Source organism: Bufo gargarizans, chromosome 6 (genome assembly GCF_014858855.1).
Source record: "Bufo gargarizans isolate SCDJY-AF-19 chromosome 6, ASM1485885v1, whole genome shotgun sequence".
Lineage (NCBI taxonomy): Eukaryota > Metazoa > Chordata > Amphibia > Anura > Bufonidae > Bufo > Bufo gargarizans.
In genome coordinates, this window is record NC_058085.1 from 221,316,230 (window position 1) to 221,337,558 (window position 21,329).

Consider the following 21,329-nt stretch of genomic DNA (forward strand, 5'->3'; position numbering starts at 1 on the left):
TTTTATTTATTTTTTTAACCAGAATATAATAGCAGTATTTAATGCTTGTAATGGACTGTCAGAAATGCAGCAAAGGCCGCAAATGTATTATTTTGCACAAAATGGGTGTTTGTTTTTTTTTAAACCAGAATGTAACAGCAGTATTTAACGTTTTTATTGAACTGTCGAAAATGCAGCAAAGGCCGCAAATGTAGTATCTTGCACAAAATGTTTTTTTTTCTTTAAAACCAGATTATAACAGCAGTATATTGCACTTGTATTGGACTGTCATGAATGCAGCAAAGGCAGCAAATGTAGTATATTGCACAAAATGGGTGGTTTTTTTTAAACCAGATTATAACAGCAGTATATTACGCTTGTATTGGACTGTCAGAAAGGCAGCAAAGGCCGCAAATGTAGTATCTTGTACAAAATCAGTGTTTTTTTAAAACCAGATTATAACAGCAGTATATTGCACTTGCATTGGACTGTCAGAAATGCAACAAAGGGCGCAAATTTAGTATCTAGCACAAAATGGGTGCTTTTTTTTAAACCAGAATATAACAGCAGTACCTAACGCTTGTACTGGACTGTCACAAATGCACCAAAGGCTGCAAATGTAGTGTCTTGCACAAAAAGTGTTTTTTTTTAAACCAGAATACGAAAGCAGTATCTAATGCTTGTATTGGAATTTCACAAATGCAGCAAAGGCCACAAATGTATTATCTAACACAAAACGGGTGTTTTTTTTTTTTTTACAACCAAAATATAACAGCAGTGTCTAACGCCTGTATTGGACTGTCACAAATGCAGCAAATGCCGCAAATGTAGTATCTTGCACAAAATGTGTGTTGAAAAAAAAAACTGAATATAACCGCAGTATTTAACCCCTTAAGGACTCAGCCCTATTTCACCTTAAGGACTTGGCCATTTTTTGCAAATCTGACCAGTGTCAATTTAAGTGCTCATAACTTTAAAACGCTTTGACTTACCCAGGCCGTTCTGAGATTGTTTTTTCGTCACATATTGTACTTCATAACACTGCTAAAATTGGGTCAAAAAAGTGAATTTTTTTGCATAAAAAAATACAATTTTTACCAAAAATTTCGAAAAATTAGCAAATTTCAAAGTTTCAGTTTCTATACTTCTGTAATACATAGTAATACCCCCAAAAATTGTGATGATTTTACATTCCCCCAGTGGCGACTCTAGGAACAATATATAGGGGGGGCACAAAGATACCACAGTCAAAAATGGGGGGGCACAAACAAAATAAGTATATATCAATAAGATTACAAAATACGAGTGAATTGCGATATGCAGGGATACAGTTATAATAAAGCAATTTACTTACAAAAGAAGCTACTCAGTCGTCTGCTGTGCCGTCCTCTGCTTGCATCCACGTATTCTTTCCCCTTCTTTCTGTCTCTCGTCAGTGCACAGGCACACTGTTATGGGGGATCTGTGGAAGACACACTGTTATGGGGGCATCTGTGGATGACACATTATGCCTCTCATTAGCCCTCATTATGCCTCTCATATCAGCCCCCATATCAGCCCTTATGCCTCATTAGCTCCCATATCAGCCCTTATGCCTCATTAGCCCCCATATCAGCCCTTATGCCTCATTAGCCCCCATATCAGCCCTTATGCCTCATTAGCCCCCATTATGCCTCTTATTAGCCCCATTATGCCTCTTATTAGCCCCATTATGCCTCCAATTAGCCCCCATATGCCTCCTATTAGCCCCCATATGCCTCCTATTAGCCCCCATATGCCTCCTATTAGCCCCCATATGCCTCCTATTAGCCCCCATATGCCCCCATATGCCTCCAATTAGCCCCCATATGCCTCCTATTAGCCCCCATATGCCTCCTATTAGCCCCCATATGCCTCCTATTAGCCCCTATATGCCTCCTATTAGCCCCTATATGCCTCCTATTAGCCCCCATATGCCTCCTATTAGCCCCCATATGCCTCCTATTAGCCCCCATATGCCTCCTATTAGCCCCATATGCCCCCATATGCCTCCTATTAGCCCCCATATGCCTCCTATTAGCCCCCATATGCCTCCTATTAGCCCCCATATGCCTCCTATTAGCCCCCATATGCCTCCTATTAGCCCCCATATGCCTCCTATTAGCCCCCATATGCCTCCTATTAGCCCCCATTTGCCTCCTATTAGCCCCCATATGCCTCCTTTCAGCCCCCATATGCCTCCTATTAGCCCCATATGCCTCCTATTAGCCCCATATGCCCCCATTTGCCTCCAATTAGCCCCCATATGCCTCCAATTAGCCCCCATATGCCTCCTATTAGCCCCCATATGCCTCCTATTAGCCCCCATATGCCTCCTATCAGCCCCCATATGCCTCCTATCAGCCCCCATATGCCTCCTATTACCCCAAATGCCTCCTATTAGCCCCATATGCCCCCATTTGCCTCCAATTAGCCCCCATATGCCTCCAATTAGCCCCCATATGCCTCCAATTAGCCCCATATGCCACCAATTAGCCCCATATGCCCCCATATGCCTCCAATTAGCCCCCATATGCCTCCAATTAGCCTCCATATGCCTCCTATTAGCCCCATAGGCCCCCATATGCCTCCAATTAGCCCCCATATGCCTCCAATTAGCCCCCATATGCCTCCTATCAGCCCCATATGCCTCCTATTAGCCCCATATGCCTCCTATTAGCCCCAAATATGCCTCCAATTAGCCCCAAATATGCCTCCAATTAGCCCCAAATATGCCTCCAATTAGCCCCCATATATGCCTCCAATTAGCCCCCAAATAGCCCCCATATGCCTCCTATTAGCCCCCAAATATGCCTCCAAATGCCCCATATGGCTCCAATTAGCCCTTATATGCCTCCTATTAGCCCCCATAATGCCCCCAGCAGCCACATTTTTTATAAAATAAAAAATAAAAACACTTACCTCTCCTGCTCCTGGACGGACGCCGCCTGCCATTTTCTCCTCAGTCGACTGTGCTCTAAACTGGCGCGCACAGCGTGAGGTCACAGAGCGCCCTCACGCTGTGCGCAGCCCTGCACAGCCGACAGCCGAGGACCAGGAAGTGGTGAGTACAGAGCGTTCACCACTTCCTGGTCCTTCGGTACTAATGAGCGCTTCCATAATGGAAGCGCTCATTAGTATTCACTCTGGGGAATCAGCGGGGGGGGGGGGGGCACCCGGGGGGGCAAGGGACAACATAGGGGGGGCAATTGCCCCCCCTCGCCCCCCTCTAGCGACGCCACTACATTCCCCATATGACTACTTCATGTTTGTAGCATTTTGGGAATGATATTTTATTTTTTGGGGATGTTACAAGGCTTAGAAGTTTAGAAGCAAATTTTGAAATTTTTCTGAAATCTTCAAAATCCCACTTTTTATAGACCAGTTCAGGTTTGAAGTCATTTTGTGGGGCTTAGATAATAGAAACCTCCCAAAAATGACCCCATTCTAGAAACTACACCCCTCAAGGTATTCAAAACTGTTTTTTCAAACTTTATTAACCCTTTAGGTGTTCCACAAGAGTTAATGGCAGATGGAGAAACAATTTCGAAATTTCAATTTTTTGGAAAATTTTCCAATATAATCAATTTTTTCCAGGAGTAAAACAAGGGTTAACTGCCAAACAAAACTCAAAATGGGTTGCCCTGATTCTGTAGTTTGCAGAAACACCCCATATGTGGTCGTAAACTACTGTTTGGCCGAACGGGAGCACATAGAAGGAGGGGAACACCATATGGGTTTTGGAAGGCAGATTTTGCAGGACTGGTTTTGTTTATACCATGTCCCATTTCAAGCCCCCTGTTGCACCCCTAGAATAGAAATTTCAAAAAAGTGACTCCATCTAAGAAAGTACACCCCTCAAGGTATTCAAAACTGGGTTTAGAAACTTTGTTAACCCTTTAGGTGTTCCACAAGAGTTAATGGCAGATGGAGAAACAATTTTGAAATGTCTATTTTTTGGAAAATTTTCCAATATAATCAATTTTTTCCAGGAGTAAAACAAAGGTTAACTGCCAAACAAAACTCAAAATGGGTTCCCCTGATTCTGTTGTTTGCAGAAACACCCCATATGTGGTTGTAAACTACTGTTTGGCCGAACAGGAGCACATAGAAGGAGGGGAACACCATATGGGTTTTGGAAGGCAGATTTTGCAGGACTGGTTTTGTTTATACCATGTCCCATTTGAAGCCCCCTGTTGCACCCCTAGAATAGAAATTTCAAAAAAGTGACTCCATCTAAGAAAGTACACCCCTCAAGGTATTCAAAACTGGGGTTACAAACTTTGTTAACCCTTTAGGTGTTTCACAAGAGTTAATGGCAGATGGAGAAACAATTTTGAAATGTCTATTTTTTGGAAAATTTTCCAATATAATCAATTTTTTCCAGGAGTAAAACAAGGGTTAACTGCCAAAAAAAAACTCAAAATGGGTTGCCCTGATTCTGTAGTTTGCAGAAACACCCCATATGTGGTTGTAAACTACTGTTTGGCCGAACAGGAGCACATAGAAGGAGGGGAACACCATATGGGTTTTGGAAGGCAGATTTTGCAGGACTGGTTTTGTTTATACCATGTCCCATTTGAAGCCCCCTGTTGCACCCCTAGAATAGAAATTTCAAAAAAGTGACTCCATCTAAGAAAGTACACCCCTCAAGGTATTCAAAACTGGGGTTACAAACTTTGTTAACCCTTTAGGTGTTTCACAAGAGTTAATGGCAGATGGAGAAACAATTTTGAAATGTCTATTTTTTGGAAAATTTTCCAATATAATCAATTTTTTCCAGGAGTAAAACAAGGGTTAACTGCCAAACAAAACTCAAAATGGGTTGCCCTGATTCTGTAGTTTGCAGAAACACCCCATATGTGGTCGTAAACTACTGTTTGGCCGAACGGGAGCACATAGAAGGAGGGGAACACCATATGGGTTTTGGAAGGCAGATTTTGCAGGACTGGTTTTGTTTATACCATGTCCCATTTGAAGCCCCCTGTTGCACCCCTAGAATAGAAATTTCAAAAAAGTGACTCCATCTAAGAAAGTACACCCCTCAAGGTATTCAAAACTGGGGTTACAAACTTTGTTAACCCTTTAGGTGTTCCACAAGAGTTAATGGCAGATGGAGAAACAATTTTGAAATTTCTATTTTTTGGAAAATTTTCCAATTTAACCCTTACTTTATTACTGGAAAAAATGGGTTAACAGCCAAACAAAACTCAAAATGAGTTGCCCTGATTCTGTAGTTTGCAGAAACACCCCATATGTGGTCGTAAACTACGGTTTGGCCGAACGGCAGGACATAGAAGAAGGGGAACGGTTTTTGGAAGGCAGATTTTGCTGGACTGGTTTACTTACACCATGTACCCTTTCAAGCCCCCTGATGCACCCCTAGAGTAGAAACTCCATAAAAGTGACCCCATCTAGGAAACTACGGGATAAGGGGGTTGTTGTTTTGGGACTATTTTAGGGGTAAATATGATTTTTGGTTGCTCTATATTACTCTTTTTTGAGGCAATGTAACAAAAAAATTCTAAAATTGTTTCTACATTCACTATTTAGTTTGTGGAACACCTAAAGGGTTAACATAGTTTGTAAAGTAACTTTTGAATACCTTGAGGGGTGTAGTTTCTTAGATAGGGTCACTTTTTTGGAGTTTCTAGTCTAGGCTACATCAGGGGGGGCTTCTAATGGGACATGGTGTCAAAAAAAAAACTGTCCATCAAAATCTGCCTTCCAGAAACCGTATGGAGTTCCCTTCGTTCTATGCCCTGCCGTGCGGCTATATAGCCATTTACGACCACATATGGGGTGTTTCTGCAAACTACAGAATTGGGGCAATAAATATTGAGTTTTGTTTGGCTGTTAACCCTTGCTTTATTACCGGCAAAAAGGATTCAAATGGAAATTTTGCCCAAAAATTGTTGTTTTGGCACCGTTTTTTTTTTTATATTTTTAACACCGTTCATCCGAGGCGTTTGGTCAAAAGTTATTTTTATAGCGACGACTTTTACGCACGCGACGATGCCCAATATGTATGGCTCTCAGACTTTGGAGACACTAAGCAGGCATCCTAAAACTGCGGCCCACCAGATGTTGTAAAACTGCAATTCCCACCATGCCCTGCTGATGGCTGTAGGTTTTTCTGGGCATGCTGGGAGTTATAGTTTTACAACATCTGGAGGGCCGCAGTTTGAGGATGCCTGCACTAAAACTAATATTTTTTTGGGAAAAAAAAAATGTTTTCGTGTCTCCAAAGGCTGAGAGCCATAGTTTTTTATGTTCTCTAGTGGACTGTTGGGGATTATAAAAATTTAGTACTCCATGGAAGTGTGATACTCCCTGAAGCAATCGATAACGCAGAGGCCCGGATGATCGGGGCACGTGTCGCACTGAGTGGTGGTGTCCTTCCGTATCCCCCTCCTGCGACACACGCTGCACTTTTTTTGGGTTCGTCCCTTCTTTCCAGTATGGGGGACCACACCTGGAAAGTGTTGGCCAGGGACGATCCGGGCGCCTCCAGTTCCCGAGGTACTCCGGCCTGCTCTTTCCCGGTCCGAAAATATCAGGTCCTTGAGGACTGCCTCATAGAACTGGAGGAATGTCCCTGTGCTGCCAGCGCTTCGGGATAGTACAAAAGAGTTGTACATGGCAACCTGCACCAAGTAGACCGCAACTTTTTTGTACCATGCCCGGGTTTTGCGCATGGCGTTATATGGCGTGAGGACTTGATCAGAGAGATCAACTCCTCCCATATACCGATTGTAGTCGACGATACAATCGGGCTTGAGGACCGTTGCCGTGGTACCTCGCACAGAGACTGGGTTGGTGCCGTTACCGTGGATTGTGGACAGCATAAGGACATCCCTCTTGTCCTTATACCTGACCAGCAACAGGTTTCCACTGGTAAGTGCACGGGTCTCACCCTTGGGGATAGGTACCTGGAGGGGGTAGGCAGGGAGGCCGCGTTGATTTTTCCGCACGGTCCCACAAGCGAACGTGGATCTGGCGGCAAGGGACCTGAACAAGGGAATGCTGGTATAAAAGTTATCCACGTACAAGTGGTAACCCTTATCCAGCAGTGGGTACATAAGGTCCCACACGAGTTTCCCGCTAACACCCAGAGTGGGGGGACATTCTGGGGGTTGAATACGGGAATCTCGCCCCTCGTACACACGAAATTTGTAAGTGTACCCTGAGGTACTCTCACAAATTTTGTATAGCTTCACGCCATACCTCGCCCGCTTTGTCGGAATGTATTGGCGGAAACTGAGTCTCCCCTTGAACGCAACGAGAGACTCATCAACCGCGACCTCCCTTCCAGGTACGTAGGCCTGCTGAAATGTGGCCCCAAAGTGATCGATGACCGGCCGTATCTTGTACAGCCGGTCATAGGCAGGATCACCTCGGGGTGGACATGCTGCATTATCGGAATAATGCAGACATTTCCGGATGGCCTCAAACCGGGGACGTGTCATGACCATACTGTACAGTGGGGTCTGGTATAGGACGTCCCCACTCCAGTATTGCCTGACACTGGGTTTTTGGACTAGACCCATATGCAGCACGAGGCCCCAAAATGTTCTCATTTCGGCTGCACTGACCGGCGTCCAGCCACCGGGTCTAGACAAAAATGAGCCTGGGTTTTGAGCGACGAACTGTTGGGCGTACAGATTCGTCTGCTCCACCATCAGATTCACCAGTGGGTTACTGAAAAAAAAACTAAAATAGTCTATTTCAGTAAACCCCACTGTGGGAATCTGGATTCCAGGATTGCCAGCAAAATCCGGAATCTCAGGCTCAAAGTCCACTGGGGGACACCAGCTAAGTTCATCGGCAGGGGGCTCCGGTGAACTTATTTGGTGGGCCGGGAAACCAGTACGAACCCCAGGGCGGCTCGTACTAGGGTGGGCCACAGGATCCCTAGCATGTGGGGCCCCTGGCTCCGCCTGGCGGCGTCTCCGCCGCCTTGGTGGCTCATCGTCATCCGATGATGATGAGGAGGATGCGGATGATAAAAGGAATGTGGGGTCATCCTCATCCTCACTGGGGCTCTCAGAGTCGGAGGCAATCTGGGCATATGCCTCCTCGGCCGAGAACACCCGGCGGGCCATGGGTGTGTGTGCGTGTAGGTGTGCGTGTGTGGCAAACTTTATTATATGTGCGTGTGTGTGGGGGCAACGGGTGTTCGCGTACTAAAAAAGGCAAGAAAAAAAGGGCAAGTGTTAGGAAAAAAAGTTAAAACTTGCTGATCAGCGGTACAAGGCTGATCAGCGGTGGGGTGGTGGGGCGCTAACAGTGGGGTGGCGGGCGCTAACAGTGGACGGACGCTAAAAAGTGCCGACCAGTCAGTGCACGCAGAAAAAAAAAAAAGGGGGCTGGTGGTGAAGTGGGGGGGGGGGGGGGGGCTGGTGGTGGTGGGGGGCTGGTAGGGGGGGGCAAGTGGCAGGGGGGAGGCTGGGGTCTGATAGATGGATCAAAAAAGTTAGGAATAAAAGTTTTTTTTTTTTTCTAACTAACTTTTCCCTTCTTTCCCTGCCTAACGGTGCCTCTCCCTCACTGACCCTAACCTACCTGGGTGGCAATGGGTGCAGGAGGGTGATGGATGGCGATTAGGGGGACACAGGAGCTGGTGCTGGACGATGCTGCCGGGTGCTCGTGCAGAACAGGAAGAGGAGGGGAGAGAGGAGCGCAGGAAGTTTGAATCTCGCGCCTCTCTCCCCTGCACCAATCAGCACCCTGGACAGCAGTGTTCAGCACCAGGGCCAGCACCGCCTCCTCAAATCCTCGGACTGCGATTGGTGGTGTATAATTACGCCACCGATCGCAGTCTTTTTCCGGTTCATCGGGTCACAGGACACCCGAATGGACCGGAAACGCAGAAAACCGCAGGTCTGAATTGACCTGCGGTTTTCTGCGATCGCCGATACGGGGGGGGTCAAATGACCCCCCCCTGCGTTGTTACGGGATGCCGGCTGAATGATTTCAGCCGGCATCCCGTTCCGATTAACCCCCGCGGCGCCGGAATACCGATTTAAAGTTAGGACGTACCGGTACGCCCTGAGTCCTTAAGGACTCGGGAAATAGGGCGTACCGATACGCCCTGCGTCCTTAAGGGGTTAACCCCTTAGGGACACAGCCTTTTTACACCTTAGGACCAGGCCATTTTTTGCAAATCTGACCAGTGTCACTTTAAGTGATGATAACTTTAAAACGCTTTGACTTATCCAGGCCATTCTGAGATTGTTTTTTCGTCACATTTTGTACTTCATGACACTGGTAAAAAAAAGTTCAAAAAAATATTTTTTTTTGCATAAAAAAATGTCAAATTTAACAAAAATTTGGAAAAATTAGCAAATTTCAAAGTTTCAGTTTCTCTACTTCTGTAATACATAGTAATACCCCTAAAAATTGTGATGACTTTACATTCCCCATATGTCTACTTCATGTTTGAATTATTTTGGGAATGATATTTTATTTTTTGGGGATGTTACAAGGCTTAGAAGTTTAGAAGCAAATCTTGAAATTTTTCAGAAATTTACAAAAACCCAATTTTTAGGGACCACTACAGCTCTGAAGTCACTTTGCGAGGCTTACATAATAGAAACCGCCCAAAAATGACCCAATTCTATAAACTACACCCCTCAAGGTATTCAAAACTGATTTTACAAACTTTGTTAACCCTTTAGGTGTTGCACAAGAGTTATTGGCAAATGGGGATGAAATTTGAGAATTTCATTTTATTGCCTAATTTTCCATTTTAACCCATTTTTTCCACTAACAAAGCAAGGGTTAACAGCCAAACAAGACTGTATCTTTATTGCCCTGACTCTGCCATTTACAGAAACACCCTATATGTGGCCGTAAACTACTGTACGGCCACACAGCGGGGCGTAGAGTGAAAGGTGCGCCGTTTGGTTTTTGGAAGGCAGGTTTTGCTGGACTGGTTTTTTGACACCATGTCCCATTTGAAGCCCCCTGATGCACCCCTAGAGTAGAAACTCCATAAAAGTTACCCCATCTAAGAAACTACACCCCTCAAGGTATACAAAACTGATTTTACAAACTTTGTTAACCCTTTAGGTGTTGCACAAGATTTAATGGAAAATAGAGATACAATTTCAAAATTTCACTTTTTTGGCAGATTTTCCATTTTAATATTTTTTTTCCAGTTACAAAGCAAGGGTTAACAGCCAAACAAAACTCATTATTTATGGCCCTGATTCTGCAGTTTACAGAAACACCTCATATGTGGTCATAAACTGCTGTACGGGCACACGGCAGGGCGCAGAAGGAAAGGAATGCCATACGGTTTTTGGAAGGCAGATTTTGCTGGACTGGTTTTTTTGACACCATGTCCCATTTGAAGCCCCCCTGATGCACCCCTAGAGTAGAAACTCCAAAACAGTGACCCCATTTTAGAAACTACGGGATAAGGTGGCAGTTTTGTTAGTACAAGTTTAGGGTACATATGATTTTTGGTTGCTCTATATTACACTTTTTGTGCAGCAAGGTAACAAGAAATTGCTTTTTTGGCACCGTTTTTTTTTTGTTATTTACACCATTCATCTGACAGGTTAGATCATGTCGTAATTTTATAGAGCAGGATGTCACGGACGCGGTGATACCCAATATGTATACAATTTTTTTTATTTATGGACGTTTTACACAATAATTTCATTTTTAAAACAAAAAAAATGTTTTAGTGTCTCCATAGTCTAAGAGCCATAGTTTTTTCAATTTTTGGGCGATTATCTTAAGTAGGGTCTCATTTTTTGTGGGATGAGATGACGGTTTGATTGGCACTATTTTGGGGTGCACATGACTTTTTGATTGCTTGCTATTACACTTTTTGTGACGGAAGATGACAAAAAATGGCATTTTTTACACCGTTTTTATTTTTATTTTTTTACGGTGGTCATCTGAGGGGTTAGGTCATGTGATATTTTTATAGAGCCGGTCAATACGGACGCGGCGATACCTAATATGTATACTTTTTTTTATTTATGTAAGTTTTACACAATGATTTCATTTTTGAAACAAAAGAAATCATGTTTTAGTGTTTCCATAGTCTAAGAGCCATAACTTTTTCAGTTTTTGGGCGATTATCTTGGGTAGGGTATGATTTTTGCGGGATGAGATAACGGTTTGATTGTTACAATTTTGGCGTAGATTCGACTTTTTTGATCACTTTTATTACCTTTTTTGGGAAGTAAGGTGGGCAAAATTCCAATTTCATCATAGTTTTTAATTTTTTATTTTTATGGCGTTCACCGTTCGGGTAAAGTAACATTACTGTTTTATAGATCAGGTCGTTACGGACGCGGCGATACCAAACATGTGTAGGGAATTTTATTTTTTTCATTTTTAATCAGTGATAAATGTGTTTTTTGATTTTTACTTTATTTTCACTTTTTTCACTTTTTTTTTTGACCCAGACCCACTTGGTTCTTGAAGATCCAGTGGGTCTGATGTCTGCATAATACAGTACAGTACAATATATATTGTACTGTACTGTATTTTACTTACACTTTGTCTGAACAGATCTATGCTTTCAGCACAGATCTGTTCAGAACCATGGACAGCAGGACGCCTGAGAAGGCGTCCTGTTGCCATGGGAACCTTCCCCGTCTGCTCAGTAGTGTTCAGAACTGCGCAGACGGGGAAGGGTAAGGACGGGGCTTAAGGGGCTGCCTGGAAGCTCTCTCCCTCTCCATTCGGGGGACTGCAAAGGCACAACAGCCCCCCGATGGGAGAGGGAGGGAGCTCCCTGAGCTGTTAACCTTTTCCATACAGCGGTCCGTACGGACCGCTGTATGGAAAGGGTTAAACGGCTGACATCGCATCACCGATGTCAGCCGTTTATACCAGGGTGCCAGCAATGTGCTGGCACCCTGGTATACCCACTAGACGCCAACGATTACGCAATGGGAGGCGGGCGGGGGATCGCGATCCCGCCTACCGCACCGCCCGCCTCCCGCACCGCCCGCAACCCTCCCCCTGCACCTCCCACCGTGTGAAAAATAACTCAGGGGTGCAGGGGGGAGGGATACTGGAAAAAAATTTGAATCCTAAAGTTTCTGATCCCCGCGGTCAGGGACCGCGGGGATCAGAAACTGCAGAAATCGCAGCAAACCGCAGGTCTGAATTGACCTGCGGTTTGCCGCGATCGCTGACATGGGGGGGTCACGGGACCCCCCCGCGCATTTAGCCTAGGTGCCTGCTCAATGATTTGAGCAGGCACCGGGTTCCGATCACTGCCAGCCGCACGGCAGTGATCGAAAATGCACAGGGCGTACATGTACGCCCTGTGTCCTTAAGTACCAGGGCACAAGGGCGTACCTGTACGCCCTGTGTCCTTAAGGGGTTAAGACATACAAAATTGTAACTATAGTCGAGCATGGCTCTTAAAGGTAACGAACATTCATCTTGACTAAAATAAATTGGATATCAATGCATTTACCTATGAAAAGGCACAACAGTATCTAGCATAAAATGGGTGTTTTTTTAAGATCAGAATATTACAGAAGTATCTAACGCTTGTATTGGACTGTCGGAAATGCAGCAAAGGCCGCAAATGTAGTATCTTGCACAAAATGGGTGTTTAAAAAAAAAAGTTATATAACAGCAGTAATAAACGCTGTATTGGACTGTCAGAAATGCAGCAAAGGCCGCAAATCTTCTGCAAAATGGGTGTTGTTTTAAATTAGAATATAATAGCAGTATATAACGCTTGTATTGGACTGTCACAAATGCAGCAAATATATAATCTAGCACAAAATGAGTGTTTTTTAAAATCCAGAATATAACAGCAGTATCTGTTATATTTGTGCAGCTAACGCACAGAGGAGCACGCGTTCACAGGATCGGCCGGTAAGCAAATGGATCTACAGCCTGCCAGCGGCGATCGTTCGCTGGCAGGCTGTAGATGCGATTTTTTTTAACCCCTAAAAGGTATATTAGACGCTGTTTTGATAACAGCGTCTAATATACCTGCTACCTGGTCCTCTGGTGGTCCCTTTTACTTGGATCGACCACCAGAGGACAAAGGCAGCTCTGTAAAGTAGCACCAAACACCACTAGACTACACCCCCCCTGTCACTTATTAACCCCTTATTAACCCCCTGATCACCCCATATAGACTCCCTGATCAACCCCCTGTCATTGATCACCCCCCTGTAAGGCTCCATTCAGACGTCCGTATGTGTTTTAAGGATCCACGGATCCATGGATAGGAACCGCAAGACACATACGGACGTCTGAATAGAGCCTTACAGGGGGGTGATCAATGACAGGGGGGTGATCAGGGAGTCTATGTGGGGTGATCAACCCCCTGTCATTGATCACCCCCCTGTAAGGCTCCATTCAGACGTCCGTATGTGTTTTACGGATCCACGGATCCATGGATCGGATCCGCAAAACACATACGGACATCTGAATGGAGCCTTACAGGGGAGGTGATCAATGACAGGGTGGTTATTGCCCCATATAGACTCCCTGATCACCCCCCTGTCATTGATCACCCCCCTGTAAAGCTCCATTCAGACGTCCGTATGTGTTTTGCGGATCCGATCCATGGATCCGTGGATCCGTAAAACTCATACGGACGACTGAATTGAGCCTTCCAGGGGGGCCCCTAAAATGCCAGGGCAGTATAAATACCCCACATGTGACCCCATTTCAGAAAGAAGACACGCCAAGGTATTCGCTGAGGGGCATATTGAGTCCATGAAAGATTGAACTTTTTGTCCTAAGTTAGCGGAAAGGGATAAATCTTCTATGAACTTGCCATGCCCCTCATTGAATACCTTGGGGTGTCTTTTTTCCAAAATGGGGTCACATGTGGGGTATTTATACTGCCCGGGCATTTTATGGGCCCTAAAGCGTGAGAAGAAGTCTGGGATCCAAATGTCTAAAAATGCCCTCCTAAAAGAAATTTGGGCCCCTTTGCGCATCTTGACTGCAAAAAAGTGTCACACATATGGTATCGCCGTACTCAGGAGAAGTTGGGCAATGTATTTTGGGGTGTCATTTTACATATACCCATGCTGGGTGAGATAAATATCTTGGTCAAATGCCAACTTTGTATAAAAAAATGGAAAAAGTTGTCTTTTGCCGAGATATTTCTCTCACCCAGCATGGGTATATGTAGACACCCCAAAACACATTGCCCAACTTCTCCTGAGTATGGTGATACCACATGTGTGACACTTTTTTGCAGCCTAGGTGGGCAAAGGGGCCCACATTCCAAAGAGTACCTTTAGGATTTCACAGGGCATTTTTAACACATTTTGATTTCAAACTACTTCTCACACATTAGGGCCCCTAAAATGCCAGGGCAGTATAACTACCCCACAAGTGACCCCATTTTGGAAAGAAGAAACCCCAAGGTCATAGTGAGTTCATGGAAGTTTTTATTTTTTATCACAAGTTAGTGGAATATGAGACTTTGTAAGGAAAAAAAATCATCATTTTCCGCTAACTTGTGACAAAAAATAAAAAGTTCTATGAACTCACTATGCCCATCAGCGAATACCTTAGGGTGTATACTTTCCGAAATGGGGTCATTTGTGGGGTTTTTCTACTGTCTGGGCATTGTAGAACCTCAGGAAACATGACAGGTGCTCAGAAAGTCAGAGCTGATTCAAAAAGCGGAAATTCACATTTTTGTACCATAGTTTGTAAAAGCTATAACTTTTACCCAAAGCATTTTTATTTTACCCAAACATTTTTTTTATCAAAGACATGTAGAACAATAAATGTAGAGAAAAATGTATATATGGATGTCGTTTTAAAAAAAAAAAAATTACAACTGAAAGTGAAACATGTCATTTTTTTGCAAAAATTTCTGTAAATTTCTATTAATAACAAAAAAAGTAAAAATGTCAGCAGCAATAAAATACCACCAAATGAAAGCTTTATTAGTGAGAAGAAAAGGAGGTAAAATTCATTTGGGTGGTAAGTTGCATGACCGATCAATAAACGGTGAAAGTAGTGTAGTGCAGAATTGTAAAAAGTGGTCTGGTCATTAAGGGTGTTTAAGCTAGGGGGGCTGAGGTGGCTAACTGTCACAAATGCAGCACAGGCTGCAAATGTAGTATCTAGCACAAAATATGTGTTTTTTTAAAAACCTGAATATAACAGCAGTATTTAACACTTGTATTGGACTGTCAGAAATGCAGCAAAGGCCGCAATTGTAGTATCTTGAACAAAATGGGTGTTTTTTTTTTAAACCAGAATATAACAGCAGTATTTAACGCTTGTTTTGGACTGTCACAAATGCAGCAAAGTCCTCAAGTGTAGTATTTTGCACAAAATGGGTGTTTTTTTTAAAACCATAAAATAACAGAAGTAGCTAACCCTTCTATTATACTGTCACAAAGGCAACAAAGGTCGCAAATGTATTATCTTGCACAAAATGGGTGTTTTTTTAAAACCAGAATGTAACAGCAGTATCTAACGCTTGTATTGGACTGTCACAAATGCATCAAAGGCCGTAAATATAATATCTAGCACATATTGTTTTTTTTTGTTTTTTTAAACCAGATTATAATACCGGTATCTAGCGCTTGCATTGGACTGTCACAAATGTAGCAAAGGCTGCAAATTTAGTATCTTGCACAAAATGGGTGTTTTTTTCAAGACCAGAATATTACAGCAGTATCTAACACTTGTATTAGACTATCACAAATGCAGCAAAGGCCGCAAAGGTATTTTATAGAAAAAAATATATGATTTTTTCACCCACAACTAAACAGATGGATTTAACTGATTTTCTTTTACTATCATAAATGCAGTGCAAGGCGCAAATGTACTTTTTAGCACAAACAAATATCATTTGTCCCCACAGAATCTAACAGATGGATTTACTTGGATTTTACTATACAAAAAAATATGTGAATATGTCACCCCCTGGGTCCCTGAACTCACAGACTGTTTCCCTATATTATTTTCCCTTCCCCTGGCACAAATGCAGTGCAGGTGCACTTAAAAAATGGTTTGCCCACTGAACTAAAATAACAGGATTAAATTATTGTCCCTGGCACATATGCACTGATGGCGCACTGAACTTGCACAAAATGGCCGCCGACGCCCACGGATGAAACTTATTTTTCTGTGTCACTGGGCTCAGGGCAGGGTACAAAAATTAAGCATTGCACCCACAAAAAAAAAAAATCACTGTAGATCGCAGAGTTAACAGCAAGTTCTGATAACAGATAGATTATTTCCTATTTTCTCCCTCACAGCAGCAGCATCCTATCCCTACACTAGTAGGAACAGAGTGACGTGCGGCGCTATGTGACTCCAGCTTATATAGAAGCTGGGTTGCATGCTGCACTGGCCAGTCACAGCCATGCCATTAGTAGGCATAGCTGTGATGGCTTCTAAGGGCACACAAGTTAAACACTTGTTGATTGGCTGCCCTGCAGCCTTTCAAAAGCGTTATTAAATTGACGAACACCAAACTCGAACCTGAACGTTTACTGAAAAATTCGGCTCCGGAGTCCAAAAATCCTAAAGTTCGGTACGAACCCGAACTTTACAGTTTGGGTTTGCTCAGCCCTACTGTTCTCTTTTTATAAGTGGCAAGAGAGAAAAGGGAGAGGCGCTCATAGCATAGTAAGCGATGATACACAGATAGATGTGATGGATTGAATGTGCTCACCTTTGAGTGTTGTGCAGGTGTAAGCGCACAACAGGTTTAGACACACAATAGGTTGGGAGGGTGAGGGAGGTCCGTGCTGCCGGTACCCGTTCAGTCCCTTTGGATGGAGTTGCCAAAAACTCCTTGGGATTGTTAAGGGCGAGAAGAGTCCTTTGTGTCTGAAAACACACGATAGGGTACCTCTTTGGCGCACAGGGACGACCACAGTTTCAAGGTGTATCTGGCGACGCCAGATACAGCATCAGCATACTACAGAAGGAGTCCACAGCCACCCGGCCACCTTCTGCCTGTTGCCCCTTGCTGTTGGCGCCCCTAAGACTTGATAAAGGAGTTATAAACTCCGAAACGCATTGTCAACTGAACAATGAATATTATTTATACCAAAAAACCTTGAAACTGTGGTCGTCCCTGTGCGCCAAAAAGGTACCCTATTGTCTGTTTTCAGACACAAATCACTCTTCTCTTTTTATAAGTGGTTGTCTTGCAATAGAGCAACTTCTATGTCAGCTGCAGTCTCAGACTTGACTTGGGACTATATTCTCAGGAACTTGCACATGTAGGTCTCTACACTCTAAACAATCTGCCAATTTGTTAACCGTTTAGCTGCCTTTTACATTTCTATTGAGTACATAAACATAATAAATAAATAAATAAATAAATCACAACTTTAACTTGTCAACATTACATTAACTCATTGGCAATAATTAAACCTTTGCAGGAGTCCAGTATCCCATTGTTGGATCTCAATTCTCACCATTCTGTAGAAGCCAGGCTTGGAATGCAGCACACTTTCTTACAGATATTTCTGAAAATCAGTTCTATGCATCTGAATAGAATTATTTTGCTCCAATCAAATACATGTAATTGAATTGTCATAGAAATGTCTGCAACATAGTCTGAAGCATGTGAAGGCAGCCTCATGCAAGATATCAATCAAGAGTAGGAATGAGCAAATTTCAAGATTTGAAGTTCGGGTAGTAGTTTTGGGCGCAAATATTCGAATCCCGAATATTAATCGTGAATATCGTCACTTCGAGAATTCGTGAATATTTAGAATATAGTGATATATATTTGTAATTTCGAATATTCTAGATTTTTTTTTTTTCATCAGTAACCTCCCTTCTTGCTAGTGGGCCAATGAGAAGGCTGCAATGTTTTTGTCTGAGCCTAGGAAAGTTGCCTACCCCTTACTATATAAGAACCTCCTCAGCAGCCCTTGTATGCAGTATTTTGCAGATCCGAGAGAGACAGCAGTATTATTACTGTGCTCTCTACTTTCCTGTGTCATTACATTAGTTAGTTAGTTAGTTAGCTTAGGTATATAATACAGATAGTTAGTGGGAGATAGTCAGTGTAGGTTAGATAGTGATATAGTGTAGCTGATTCATATAGTGTTGCTGTCCATACATACATGCTACATACATAGTGCTGTATGTATGTATGTATGCTACATACATACATACAGTACATACATAGTGCTGTGATGTCACAAGTTCATAACAATACTTAGTGCACCAATCCCTAATAAGTAGTCAGACCTGTTAAAATGTGAAGATGCACGTATTGCGCCAAAATATTTGCATCATTAGTGCCGACTTTGCAATCGTAAATGTATTGGAGCACTCTATCTGCATATAAAGCTATAGTAATGTTCTGCCGTGCCAACCATTTTCTCCAGTCTTAGGAAATTTCTATCAGCTTGAAAAATGTAGCTATAGTGACCCATGCCAGTATTTCACACGCATTGCGCAAATATTACATTGACGATTTCTCGCGATCAAGATGATAATCTCAAATTCGTGAATATATGACGAATATTTTAACAAATATTTGCGAAATATTGCGAATTTGAATATTGCCCCTGCTGCTCATCACTATTGGGTAGATGCTGAATTGCATTGTAAATTCAGTTACCACAGACCATAACATAATTCCATAAAGGAATGCATAACAGAATATCCTCTCCTGCATAACAGAAACTGGAACGATCTGTTATACTGGCCATAGACTTCTATTATGACGAAATGCATGAAGAAATGCCTCTAAAGGCCTTCACTTATGCATTCTGTCATAAAATTGTGTTATGGTCCATGGTAACGGAATCCATAACACAATTCAACATATACCCTAACTTCATAACTTGAAGTTCGCTCATCCCTAATCAAGAGCTATATTCAACAGCCTATTAAGTGTATTTTGTGAATTAATGTTGATCAACCTGAATGTCATGTAACCTCATGGGAGGGGGGTTAATTTAATATACTGAAATTTGCCTATATTAGGCTTATTTTAAGCGCAGATGGCGGCACCATGGTTAGTTGTGCCGCTATCTGTGACTTCTCCCCGCTCACACCAGGTCTAAAATTGTGGGTGTGGTATGGACAGGGAAGGGCTAGCGGGCCCGCCTCATCCATAATTTTCTACACCTGTTTTAGGCTAGGAAGCTTTCTTACATTTAGAACTAGTGCTTGATGCGCCAAAGTTTTAGAGAGGCCTGCGCCTCTTCATTACTTCGGCACATCCTCCGCCACTTATTGGGCTTTATTAAGAATAAATAAATGTGTCCCATGGTTCTTATAAAAATGGTGTCATTTTGTATATTAAATTAGATGTTGCATGCAAGATGTGAAAAAAGACCTTATAGCGTATACCATTATGCTTGCCTAAACATGTAGGTTTTTCCATTGTGACCCTGATTGGTTGTTTAGAACTGAATTGTTATATGCAATTATCCACTAAATATCTGTTGTTTTCATCATGACCCTGATTCATAACTGAATTGTAATATACAACTATCCACTCTTTCAGCATCCTTTTGATGTGTGTGTTGTGGAGCTTCTTTTTTCACCTTCCTGGTTCACTCTTTCAACACATGTGAATATAACCCTGAATTACTCTGTCTCTGAAGATTGCAAGTACTCACACGAGGGATCAGAGATTGCAGGGATTGTACAAATGATGGGTTTGAGCTCACCAAAGGTTCAGCATCTAAATGTGGGAGACTTTATGACAATCACACATCCTGACAAAACTTTGTTACCTGGAGAGGTGTTCACTGTCTCAGTTAGCCTCGGTCATAATTGGACTCAACCTAGCTTCACTTTAAGGTAAGGCATTTTCTAAAAAGTTGATAAATATCTTCTCTATATTATTATGATGGGTTTAACATAACATATTTTCATGTTATAGAGTGCGCTGCCGTATTGGGCTGGAACTCCTGTTTTCACGCTCTGCTGCTCCAAACATTTGGGCTATAAAGACTGAGATACAGAGAGGTGCCAAACACCATACCGTAATAGGACATTTAACACAAAGAGGAGCTTCAGATCATAGGTGAGAGATCCTTTCACAAGCTGACAAAGTTCTTCAATACATAAAATAGTGCTCCATGCCAGGCTCTGCTTGACTGATGGTTAGAGTGACCTGACAATCAAGTTGAGCCATTCAACGTGAATTCAGCTGGTAGCCAAACCTGTGACACTTCTAAAACATAGGGGGAGACTTATCATCTCCCTTGTGCCAGAAAAGTGGCTTTAAAAAGTCGCAAACACGTATCGGGGGTGGGATTCCTATGTGTGAAATTGGGAGCATGGATCATCTATTGCAGCCACTAGTACTTCGTATACCTGGTTACTTGCATGATACTAAAGTACTTTGCAATTTCTATGTCAAGACTTGGCAACAGAACAACCTATGGTTAAGCTGTGATGTCATAGGGCTATATCCATCTATTCATATTGCATTAGAGGCTCTTGCATACATACAGTAGTTATTCACCTGATTTACATAATTATGTCCTGCAGGTTACCTCGTTCCTGATGACCCTTATTTTGCTTTTGATAACTTTCTTTCATTTCATTTTGGATTTACAATTATCAGGTATACCTGGACAAACCATTATTACTTCCACTTATAGAAAGTGGGTTTCTGGAAATACAATTCTACATGCATGAACCAATCATCCTCCACATACACTCAAGGCTATGCTTTATGGTGAGACTATTCTGGCTAAGAGGAATTGTAAAAAAAAAAAAAAATCACATCAAAAATTATAACCTCCCCTAAAACATAACTTTAATTCATTTATTCCCAAAACACCACAAAAATTATATTTATATATGAGATAAGAAACGTATTAGGGACCTAAGGTGGTATGTTAACTAGAGTTAAGCGGACACCTGTATGTTCGGGTTCAATGGGTTTGGCCAAACTTCACAAAAAAGTTCAAGTTCAGGACCCGAACGTGACCCAAACTTGACCCCAAACACCATTGAAGTCTATGGGGACCCAAACTTTGGATCACTAAAATGGCCCTAAAAAAGTCATGGAGAGAACTAGAGGACTGCAAATGGCATCAAAATGTGGTTAAGAGCATGGCAACAGTTCTGCAAACAAATGTGGATAGGGAAATGACTTAAAATAACATAAAATGCATAAAATTTTTAAATAATAATCTTAATCTAGGAGGACTGGGTCCATATGGAGTAGGAGGTTGATGAGGCGGTGGATGTGGCGGTGTAGGTGGAAGCGGCGGTGGAGGAGGAGGAGGTAGCCAACACTGGTTTTTGTTTCTTATTTTTTATTTTTTATTTGGGTAGACCCCAAAACATTGGGAAATATAACCTGTGATAACCCCCTTCAGCCGTACTAAAAAAACGTTCAGACAATACACTGG

The 21,329-nt window shown here is 42.7% G+C and overlaps 1 protein-coding gene across 1 annotated transcript in view; it reads left to right on the forward strand.

The window, feature by feature from the left end:
* Positions 1–21,329, forward strand: part of LOC122942090 (transmembrane protein 132A-like) — a 1,044,148-nt gene that overhangs the window by 353,611 nt on the left and 669,208 nt on the right. Inside the window, 2 exon segments of the mRNA XM_044299585.1 lie at positions 19,463–19,761; positions 19,844–19,987. Coding sequence (XP_044155520.1) covers positions 19,463–19,761; positions 19,844–19,987 — 443 coding nt within the window.